At 34.5% G+C, this 12,438-nt stretch overlaps 1 protein-coding gene and 1 long non-coding RNA gene across 2 annotated transcripts; both read left to right on the top strand.

The window, feature by feature from the left end:
- Nucleotides 1–1,234: 1,234 nt before the first annotated feature.
- Nucleotides 1,235–2,866, top strand: LOC107918759 (uncharacterized). The gene is made up of 3 exons (XR_001690222.2): nucleotides 1,235–1,638; nucleotides 1,747–2,671; nucleotides 2,760–2,866. It is a non-coding gene; the product is annotated as an uncharacterized lncRNA (long non-coding RNA).
- A 2,451-nt stretch (nucleotides 2,867–5,317) lies between these two features.
- LOC121224943 (E3 ubiquitin-protein ligase RHA2A) lies at nucleotides 5,318–5,908 on the top strand. The gene has a single exon (XM_041108596.1). The coding sequence runs from the start codon at nucleotides 5,318–5,320 to the stop codon at nucleotides 5,906–5,908; it is 591 nt and encodes a 196-aa protein (XP_040964530.1).
- The last annotated feature ends 6,530 nt before the right edge of the window (nucleotides 5,909–12,438 follow it).

Here is a 12,438-nt window from a genome sequence, read left to right as displayed (position 1 = left end):
AATTCACATAATTGCATAATTTGCCAAAATAAAACAAGGGAAATAGAAAACTTACACTCAGAACTTAGGATAAAGGTTTAGGCTATTCGTAAGCTCCTAATTAACACTATGAATCGTGTCTAATGTAACATTTCCAAATACTCACTGATCACGCTTTTGCCTAATTATGAAAGCTTAAACCATATTTTCCTTTCCTTTATCTTTACTTGTTGAAGGTACTAATGATTCTAAATCTTCAACAAGGTAAATCATACAACAACACAATCAACAATCAGCTAAAGACTCACTTCAAACAATCAAAATACAAGCCTAAGTTAAATTCTCTTGTGATTAAAACTTTCAACATAGAAAACTTGAATTTCAATTATCTCAGTCTATACTTAATCTTTTTTTTCCTAAAACTAATTCCGTTCATCTTATTATTCACCTACAACTGATTCTCAACCTTTAAACTACTCAAAACTACCCAATTCATGGTATCAAATTTTTTGACATGTTTATGGCAATTTTCACAATAAATCATTAAAATGTTGGAAATCTTCAATAAAAATTTAAAGTTTAGAAAACTTCTGATTGTGTCAAAACCAATTGAAAAACACTTTGAAACCATGTTTTTACCAAAAATCTTGAAATCCACCATTAACGACCCAATTTTTAGCTTTTATTTAAAACATGCGATTTAACAGCTAAAAACTTAATTTAAAGGATCAAATAACATAAAAAAAACCAATAAGGAATCGAATCATTACCTTAGTTAACGAGAAATGAAACATTTGGTTGAAAACTCGAAAAACCCAAAAATATGGAGAAATCTATGGTGTTCCTGGATGTTTTTCTTAAAATATATTTTAATACTATTGCATGAATATTTAATATATAATTCGGGCCAGGCCGGGCGGGCTCGGGCCAAAAAATTTTTACCCGAGGTCCGGCTCGTTTTCTAAACGGGCCTTATTTTTTTCCCAAACCCATATTTTAGGCCTATATTTTTACCGAACCCTCCCATTTTTCGGCCGGGCTGTCAAGTCGGGCCGGGCCGGGTAGCCCAACCCATGATCACTTCTAAATCACACGCAGAACTTATTTATTTTGCGGAATAACATTTAATTTGATACTGAGTTTTGCAACAGAAATTTTGGAGTTGATACTTTGAAAACCGTGATTTCAATAAGTGAAAACATATAATTTTTTTAAGCTAAAAATAGACTGATATTAATAAAAACGGCTCAAGACAAACAGTATCTGAAACGTTAGAAGAAAAGCAACATAAAACAACAACCAAAACAGCTAGCAAGCACCAAAAAAGAACGCCTAGAAACTATCAATACCAAAGCATCAGAAAACAATGCTTGAGCCAAAGAAAACCACTTTTTCCACCCAATATCAGCCATTTCTCTTCTCACCATCAGATTCTGGAACAAGTATAATGAGAGAACAAGCACTTTGGATGACCCTCCTCCGTTTCCAAAGTAAAGCAAGATGAACTCAGCTCCGCTGGTCCCAAGCCAAACGGTCCTGCAATGCCGCTAATCTGACTAATTCAAGCACTCCATTGATCCAACCCCCATAGATCTTTCGTCTCCGACCCTCCAACGCCAGTGTATGAGCTGCCTCATTAATCAATCGAGGCACTGCAAGGTAAGATATCTCATCAAAAAACATACCCAAATTATAGATGTGATGTGTAATCAGTCTGAGCACCGATTTATCTTTCTCATTCTTTTGAACATTTTTTATAACTGTCAGCGAATCGCCTTCCACAACCAGTCGACGGAAACACATTATACTCGCGAAGATTAGCACCCTTTCACAAGCCCTTGCTTCTGCCACAAACGCGTAGGCGACATCTTTAAAAAGATAAATTTCTGCCCCTACAATCTCACCTGTAAAATCTCTGGCTAGAACTGCTGTTACAGCGAGCTTCTCTTCCTTTAGGAGAGACGCATCAAATTTTAACTTGATAACTCCTTGGTTCGGTGGTCTCTAGATCTCCTTAATCAGTAGTCTACGAGAGGAACAGAGAGACATATAATTAAGACAAATTTTATGCACATATCCCCGTATAAACCCCAACACCTCCTGCATCGAGAATTTAACCCCTTCATGAACTAGCTTATTTTTATGGAACCAAAGACTCCACATGGATATCGCAGTGATTAGTTTTTGTTGTTCATCAGCTGCAGAGAACATTTTAACAAAACGGAGCGTATGACCCACCGATTCTTCGAATGAAGGAATCTTCACTGTTAACAATGCCTACACCCTCTACCAGATACCACAAGACCACAATAGGTGATCAGAATCCTCCAGCTCTTCCTTACACAGCGGACACGATACTTCTACACACAAAGTCCTACGCGCCAAATTACCAAAGTGAGGCACCAAATTATTCACCAGCCTCTAAATATGTATTTTAATTTTCCCTAGAATGTTCAATGACCATAAAGCATTGTAAAAAACTTTGTAATCCTCACCAAAAGAGGACCTGTAAGTAGAGCCTCGTAAGTAGTCTGTATTAAGAGCCCGATACCCACTCTTAATAGAGTATTCCCTAGAACCCTCATGTTTCCAAACCAACCTATCCTCCGGACCACTTCCAGAAATGGGAATAGCGAAAATACGATCAGCTGTACTCTCGTCCACCAAGTTATGAACCAGCTCCCTATCCCAGGTACTAGTCTCTGTTATAATTAGCTGATTGACGGTAGTCCAAATAGGCCTAATCATCTGCACTGAAATTCGATTATTCTCTCTTCCAGGTAACCAGGGGTCGTTCCAGATGTTGATGTAATCACCCTTCCCAACCCGCCACAGAACCCCAAAACATATAAATTTTTTGATTAAGCATATTTTGAAACTTTCGTTATTAGCTTTCGTAAAACTCATTTCAAATTTGCAGCGGAAAAATTAGAAGATTGTTTAATTTTGAAAACCGAGCATTTGTTTTAATTGACAAAAATCATGCAAAAATCTTTAATAAATAACAAAATCCACCATAGAAACTCGAAAGAAAAATTAAACCCAAAAATTAGTTCAAAAATTAAAAGTCCAAAAGATTTAATTATTAGTATTTCAAGCCATCATATGCGAGAAAAGCAATCCGAGTTCCCAAACACCACCCATTCCTAATTCTGTCGATTACCTGAAATAGTGAAATGAAAGGGGTGAGCTATTAAGCTCAGTGTGTAACTTAACTCAAACATAAGCACAGATAACACATCAAACAACTCAGAATAATGCAGAGAATTTCATCAAGTTCAAATGAGCAAAATTGTGCATGCATGATTATGTCAATGTAGTATTTTTGAAAAACATAATGCCAATATTTTTTTAGAAAACTTCCTACCCAACTCCTCTACACACCAAATAGAGTTCCCAGAACTCGTCCATTCCATAATTCACTTTTATCCCTTAACACGAACATCTCCTTCATATAGTAGAATATCATGAAATCAAAATCTTACCAACTCACGTGGTGGTTATTATACACCCACACTTATGCGTCAAAATGGTCATTTGGGCAGATAACACCACACCAAACAGACTGTCTACTTCTATACGCCCAAAACTTTAGATTCACCAAAATTGAGGTGTTACATGTAACACTTGAAAATAATTTTAAAAACTTTAAGAAAAATTTTGCAAATTTGATTAAGTCATTTTAGCATTTATTTTGTTATATCAAAACATTTGAAAATCAAAACTAACAAGATTCAATTAGACCTTAACATTGTGAAATCTATCCTTAAAGGTACAATCCTTGATATACTTACCTAGCAGGCATTTCATTGTAAAACTATACTATAACTTGACATCATTTGCTTGTTTAAATATTTTGTATACACAATCCAAGCACATGATTTCCATTGTATATTCCATAATGAAAATGATTACTAAATGATTATTTATACCTCTAATGATAAAATCGTTTGTAATGTATTACCGAATGTGGTGAATTTTATTAAAATAATTTATTTATTGTTTTAAATATTTATTATTTGTTCTTAAATTTCTTCTTTTAATTGTTTTTTTTCTTTGGTTTCTTATATCTGTTTTGCTTCTTCTTTCCAAGTCAAATCCGAATCTTTTGGTGTTAAACAACTTGAACATGATCTTAGTCCGCTGGTCCCCTATCAAATTGTCTAAAAAAATGACCCATGGTTATTGTTCCATTTTCATAATTATACAATGTCATTAAGAGGAAACTATTACTCCTTTTATTAAGATATGATTATACTATTGTGAGTGAAGCCATTATACGTAAGTTATGAAACCAACATATCAACTTTCAACCAATATTTTCAATATATTAAAGTGCATGAATTGTGTATATAAAATATTTACTTGTTTTAAAACATGAAAGGAATGCCCGACGGAAATCTAAAATTTTTAATACATCCATCCTTACGTGCTCTGTTGGCCGGGAGAGACTGTAGAATCTTCCTTCTATTAGGGAAAGAAAAAAACCAGATGAAGCCAGTAACATGCTTCTTTGTGTTAGCATGGTTTCATGGGTTTATCCCATGGAAGGCTTTGACCCTTTGATTGAGCTGGGGCTCTAAATAGATTAAACAATTTGTGGAGTTTATGTTATTTGAGGGGTTCATAGATATATAGATATGAGCAGGATCTGTTGGGGTATGACAATATATTCAATTTATTTGAGGAATTCTAATAATTTCTAGTGTATATAGTCACTTTGGCATCCCGCACAGCAATGAGCATGCATTTTTACTTAACCATCTCTTTTATCACTAAAATCCAGTGATTAATTGTATAATAGATATGATGGGAAAAGAAAATTCTATGACCTCTTTCCCTGGTTCATCCAGCTGAAACATTTTTTTAATGAGTTATCAGTACTTCATCAAATTTGGGTGAAATTACACTTTATAAGAAATAGATTTTTTTTCTTCATATTATTATACTAATAATCAAGAAAATAGAAATATTTATCTTCTTCCAATTATTTAATATTCAAAACATTTAAGTCCTAATCAAAGTTGTTAGCTACCTTTCTATTTTTTAGCTTCCCAGTCACTTCTCTCCTCATGTTTGTTAAAAAAAAAAGTGTAACTTACATCTACCTAAATGAGTAGCCTTAACACCAACAAACAAAATTTCAAATTCAAAATCATTTTCCGAATTGCAAAAATCTTAGAAATCAAGTTGTAATCAATAAAAATGTTCACCCACTCTTCTAAACCTTCAATGAATACACATTAAGCCACCCACCCACCCACCCACCAAACATATAACATATTTTGTTGGGTTTTGTTTCTTTGTTAAGGGTATTTTGCCTTGCACACACAGAATAATGTGTTACTATGAATGTGAGGCATGGCAGATGGAGGGTGAAGATGGTGAAGTGGTGATGCAAGTAGAAGAAGATTCGTCGCTGTGTCCTGTGTTTTCTATTGAAATCTTCGCTAACATTGTATCTGATCATGAAACCATCATTCAACAGCTATTGCTGCCACAGGATCAGTTAACGCAGGCCAGCAGCACATCGTGGTCGGCTATATCTAGCAAGCTTTCGCAAATGGAAATACCCTTTAGCCTTCATGCCAGGGTGATGCTAAAGATCATAGAATGTGCTCGTTCCGCCATGAAGGAAACACAGAACAAGAAGCGCAAGAACATCCCAATTATCGTCACTCTGGGTCCTGCTGCTGCAACACCATCAGAGGACGAAGCCGTCGATAAGCGCAAGGGATCACTGAAGAAGGTTAAAGTTGAAGAAGGCAAGTTTACCGTAGTGCAGTGCGTGATTTGTTTGGAAGAGATTTTGGATGGGTTTAAAGTTATTCAAATGCCTTGCTCTCATATATATCATCTACATTGCATCTTAAGCTGGTTGGAGAAGAGTAATCTTTGTCCACTTTGTCGATTTCAGATGCCTACTTGATGGGTGAATTTGTTTGGGTTTTTCTTCTATTTTTTGGAGTGATAATCAATACTAGTGAAGAACTATTGATAATTAGATATAATGTTAACAAGATTTCAGCTTACGATTCAAGCTATTTCATTTGGGTTTTTTTTCTTAAATAAAAAACTTACCTACTGGTTTTCTATTTAGTTATCTAAAATTCTTTTTTAAGAAAAATGTTACTAAAGTTGGGTTTAATACTAGAAAAGGCCAATTTTATAAAATAATAACGAAAATGGGCTAATTTTGTAAAAATTGACAGAAATAGACCAATTTTACAAAAACGCGCTTAGTTGGTCCTATTTTTAGGGGAAAATCAGTAAAACACGTCTAGCACAATGTTTTTCCCCCTTGACCAGTAAAACTCGTCCAGGTCAGTGCACTGGGAAAAAACACATCTAGGTCAGCAAGTTTCCCCTGTGTTTTTTAGGTTTTTAATTATTTAATTAGAATTTAAGGTTTATTAAATTAGGGTTTAGAATTTTAATTAGGGTTTAGTGTTTATTAAATTAGTGTTTTATTTAATTTTTATGTGTTTATTAATTTGTGTTTTAGGGTTTAAGGAAAAATAGTTTTATTATTAGGGTTTTGGGTGTATGTTAATTAGGGTTTTGGGTTTGTTTTAGAGTTTTTGGTTTTATTGTTAGGGTTTTTAGTGTTCAAGGGTTCTGAAAAAATAATTTTGATTAGATAGGTTTTGAGAAAATATCCCGGGATATTTGAAATGTTTTTGAAATATGCTTTAAGCAGAATGCACTGTTAGCAAAATACTGAAAGTGCTTCCACCTGGATGCCCTTTTCAATACTGTTGCTGATAGTGCATCCTACTTGGAGCGTTTTTTCTCTACAAATTTTAACCCCCACTATTCGAGGCATTTTTATAGAAACAAGTGGGATGTTATCCATTGGGCTATAAATGACCCATATTTCAGCATTTGGTGGCATAAGTTAGAGCAATAGAATTTGAATAAGTTCAAAAGATTAGAAGTTTGTAGGGAAGGTATAAGTTGGAGCAACGATATTATTTGTAAAAAAAGTAAGCATAAACATTTATTTTTCATGTTAATATTTATTTGAAGCATTATATTTTTTGCATAATGCTTTTGTTTCGAATTTCTCTCGACATATAATTTGGTCAAAAATGAGTGGGCGAATTAGTGCTATTATTTACTATGATAGTAAGGTCCGGGACACCGAGAACGGCGTGATTTTCTTATCAGAGAACACAGAACGACTGGTTTTAACTAGAACATAGAGTTGCCAGAACTTCAGAAATGAATTAGGCGAAAATCGTTGGATCTACGGTAATTAGAGTATCGTTTATTAAGTATCGATTTTGTGACAACCCAAACCCGACCGAGACGGACTAGCCCTAATTCGAAGCATTACATTAGCCACCTAAGTGACTCTCTGGTTAACGACCACCCAAGACACACCCCGACCTTATAACACCTCAATCTTATCTAATTATTAGTTATTTATTAATGCAGAAGCAAATTATGAGCCAATTTTAAACTTTTCCTAGGTAATTCAATATAAAGGAATTTTCATCATTTTACCACTTATGGTAAAACTAACCGATTTTATATCTAAGTGTTTATCGACCTTCTTTTAGTCAAATTATGCAAGCCTAAAAATTTCAGCTTAATTTGAGTTCGTTTACTATGTCTAATTTAAGTTTTATTATTAAGGACTAGGTTATAACTTAAACAAATTAGAATACCAATTTAAAGAGACAAAAATTCAAACCCCAAAACCCATACGGTCGTGTCCCCCAAACCGTGTGTCATTAAATGACCGTGTTCGCGTCGTTAAAAGCTTTTAGACCAATCACATACGCCAGTGTGGAAATCCCACATGCTCGTGTGTGATAGCTCAGTCTCCACACGCTCGTCTCACCTACCCACACGCTCGTGTGCAACCCCTCACACGTCCATGTGAAAACCACTGCGCCCATTTTCGCAAAAAAACTCATTTTAAAACCCGATTTTACATATTTTAATGGCCAATTAAACCCGATTTAACTACGATTAATTAACATACATATACATACACCTGCAATTTAGTTTATTGACATCAATCAAGCCTCAATTATATAGAATTAGACAATCAACTTCATGCATAACAAACACTGAATAAATCAAACAAGTGGCGTACCTTAGTCACTAGTAAACCACTTTATGGAAGCTTTATTTAAACAATCGTTAGTGTAAATTTCATGCCTCACACACCGTGTTATCAAGCAACAATACACCGTAAATCATTCAATAATTAAACTCAAACATGCCTAAAACTCATTATAAAACCATCCCAAAATAAAATGTCCAATGTCCAAAGTCTAATTACAACCAAAATTAAACTAATTCTAGGGAGTTCCACAATGCCCAATTACAGTCTCTAAAACGTGTAATAAAGTCCCTACCAAGACTAAATCTCTTGGAACTCTCTTGCTCGACTCCTCAACTCTTCAAGCCCGACGATTATCTACACAAATTGTGAGGTTGTGAGCTTTAAAAAGCTTAATGAATGTTAATAAAAACGACTAGTAAATCAACATCCAAATCATACTTAAATCACATCCAATAAATCACCAATTATCAGCCATAATAATGAAACATGTCAATTTAATTTCCATATGCTTTATCAATATCAATATCAATAATCAATTATTCATGGCTTACAAACATCAAATGATATAACAATAATCACACAAAAATATATTGGCATACACTTCTCATGGCTTAATCGGGTGATAATACATCGGATAAACGGATCTTTGAACTCCCACAAATATCAAATATAGTCCACCGAGTTGAGCGGGCCGAAGCACACGCTCCCTTATAGCACCTCAAATATCCCAATGAGTGGAGACTCATGCCCAATACACCATTATCTACTCCAAACAAATCAGTCCACCTAAAGCCATATGCTCATAGTGTCACATATAAAGGTGAGTCCTCACAAATCCTATGGCATGCCAACTATATCCAATAGATCTGCCATGTATGTTGCCAATATATTCAGTCAAACATAGCATATAAATCAGTCATTATTGTGCTCAATTTAATGTGACAATATGCTTATGTGTAACATGTAACATAGCCATTTAACATCCAATTAATTCAAGCATTTCATTTGCCATTTTCCAATATTCAATTACCAATTGTAACACCAATATATCATGATAAAAAAAAACCAATAACCATTCTCTAATCATCAATATAATTAGCCTAATTAAATTACACAAAACCACCTAAATGCTTACTTACTTACCATTATTCAATAAAAATTCAACTCTTGTACATATAATATCAATCTTGCAAAAATCAGCCATTCAACTATAATTAATCAATTGAAATCATCAATTAAGCTACTAATTAAACATAGATGAGGGTCAATTTACCAAATTGCCCTTAGAAACACTCACCACACAATTTATTCTACCACAAACAAGTAATCAACCAAGCAAATCCAAGCTTCAATTCTAGTTAGCTCGGTCCTCTTCAAGATTCAAAGCTTCAACAGAGATAAAGTAAACATTACCACCTTTCCAATGCTATAATAAACACGAATTTTAATTAACCATACTAATCGAAATCCTCTCACAAAGATACCTTACCAGATTTGTAACATCAAGTCGAAAACTCTATTCCTCACAAAATCGATCTCTCTAGCCCTCCTAAACACTTTCAATAATCAATACTAGGCCAAATACACTTATACTAAACATCAATTTCATCTTTAAATCAAATTCAAAAAATTCCAGAAAATCGGTTCACAAAGATGATGAAATTCAGATTTCTTTAAATTACCTCACAAATCATGTTTAATCTTGATAAATAAGATCAAAAACCTTTTAATAGATCCATTTTAAGTTGGAACATCCATTAATTTGTGGATTTCCTCACAAAATTCAAGATCAACCATTAAAGAATCATGTGTTCTTGGAAAAAAGATGACATTGATAAAAATCATGTAATTGACTCTCAAATCATGTCCAAATATTTCTAATCATCATAAAAAAAAGTTTAGGATTGAAGATTACCTTTGATTCACTCTAAATTCGTTCATTAAAAATCTTGATTCAAGAAACTTGAGAAATTTCAGAATATTTTTGGCTACTTTTGAGAATAATTTCGGGTGAATTGAGAGAGTATTTTGAGAAGAAAATTGGTTGGATCTATTCTCTGATGATAGATATTTAAAATCATGCAAAGAAAACAAATTTTAAAGCTCTTTAATCTGATGTAAAATGTGTGAAAAGTAGGCTAGATACATTAGTTTTAAAACTGAAATCACCCACCAGAAATTTAAAAATTGGGAAATTTGCTTAATGACCACTCCCAAATTTCCCTTACTTTACTATTTAATCATTTCGCTCCAAAATTCTAAATTTTAAGGTTTATTTTCCATATAAATACTATAAAATTTTCCTTGTTTTACAGTTAAATCCTATTTAATTATTAATTAATTTTTACTCAAATTACCCCCAATAAAAATTATTTTAAAATTCTTTTTGAACCTAAATTAATTATTTTCACTAATAATTATTTAAAATCTTTAAAATTAATTTTTCAAAAATATATTTTTTAATTTTCTGGATTATTGTTTAATTAATTTTAGATGAAATTAACCTTTTAAATTAAATTAAAAATGACTAGAAACCCTATAAATTCCTAGTTTCACACTCGAAACCCGAAAAATATACCCAAAGCTACTAGACCCGATTTAGGGATATTACAAATTTTGTGCTTCGGTCTATCCCGTGTGATATGATGTATTCAATATCAAAGGTGCTTGGGGCTTGGAGGCAATGTTGTAGACTCACATCGACAGTGGATTATCGTTTATTAAGTTATATGTGAAATTTTCAAGGTCAGATGAAGGACTTGCGACTTCAACATCTCTTTCTATTCGAGAGGCGATAACGGTTGAAAATGTCGATAGTCCAACCACTTTGTTAGAAAGTTCCCATCATGATATCCCAGAATCATCAATGGGAAAACATTCATCTGTCTCGGTCTTAGATTTCAATCGTGGGAGGCAGAACATTGAAATATCGAGTTTTGGTGGTAGAACAGAATACGTAACCCTTGCACAACACTCAATTAGTGGATGGGGCATGAACATCGGTAGGCCGATGTTTAACGTAGGGGGTACTTTCTAGGGAATGGTAGCAACTTCCAGTAGTTGGCAATCAACATGTGATTTTGGATGTTTTGACACGTACAAGAAAAGGGATGATGTATTCCCTACGACGTCCACTAGCGAGGGGACCTCCAACATGGCATATGTTGGTGAGCCCGAGAATGAAGATGATAATGAATCTGATGTGGATCCACCCCGGGAGCCCGGTGCCAACGGTTCAGAAGTTGCATTAGTTTTTAAACCAGAGCCTGTTCCAACTGAATTGGAAGATGGTGAAGGGGGTGAAGAAGAAGAAGAAGAAGATCAACGATTCACGACATACTTGCCTCTAGCCAATATGCATAGTGTCGATCTATCGGTAGAGGACAAGTTGGAGTTTCCAAAACTACCACATAGAAGGCTTGGCCATGCAAGTCTTTCATTAGATTCGGATGATTTGGAAGTGAACAGGGAGTTTTCCAGTAAAGATGGTTTTCTCAGTGCATTAAAGCGATACAACATCAAGAATGGGGTTAACTTCCACGTGGTTAAACCTAAATCTGGGAGGTTCGAGGCCAAGTGTGCAATGCAATATGGTAGATGCGCATGAAAAATCATGGCTTCTGTTAAGAAGAAGACGAGATTATGGATGATAATAAAATTCATCGGTCCGCATACGTGTGTTGCCTTTGGTAAAGTACCACAGGGTTTTTAGGGTTTTATTAATTAGGGTTTTATTAATGAGGGTTTTATTAATTAAGGTCTTACATACTCGTGTAGTTGTAGGTGTTTCACGAGATCATCCGAAGTTGGATTCAAATATGATCGCGTGCATAATAGTACTGATGATGAATGTGGATTTGAGGACTACTGTACCGGTTTTAATTACAAATATTCGTAGCCAATTCAACTACACGCATTGTACCGCAAGGCATGAATAGAAAAGCAAAAGGCCTTGGAAAATATGCACAGTGGGTGGGATGTGTCATACAACGAGATATGATAGTGGTATCAGGTGCTAGAGAGGTACGTCCCAGGTTGTGTAACAAATTTTGAAATGGAGCCCGCGTACCACAACGATCACTTGTTCCGTAGATACCGAGTCTTCCGCCGTCTGTTTTGGACCTTCAAGTAATGCTCTCAAGCATTCCAGTACTGCAAGCCATTGGTACAAATAGACGTTACCTTTATGTATGGTAGATATACCCATCGATTGTTGTTGGTTGTGGCACATGATGTTAATCAGATGATCCTTCCAATTGCATTTGCAATAACATCGAGGGAGAAAGCTGAGATTTCTTTCTGTCTAAGTTGAGGAGGCATGTCTGCCCTCAACTTGATATATGCATCATCTCGGGTCAGGGAAATAGAATACCATCTAC

This window comes from Gossypium hirsutum, chromosome D13, assembly GCF_007990345.1.
Source record: "Gossypium hirsutum isolate 1008001.06 chromosome D13, Gossypium_hirsutum_v2.1, whole genome shotgun sequence".
Taxonomy (NCBI): domain Eukaryota; kingdom Viridiplantae; phylum Streptophyta; class Magnoliopsida; order Malvales; family Malvaceae; genus Gossypium; species Gossypium hirsutum.
The sequence above is the reverse complement of the archived record's forward strand: the minus strand, read 5'-3'. Positions and strand labels throughout refer to the sequence as shown.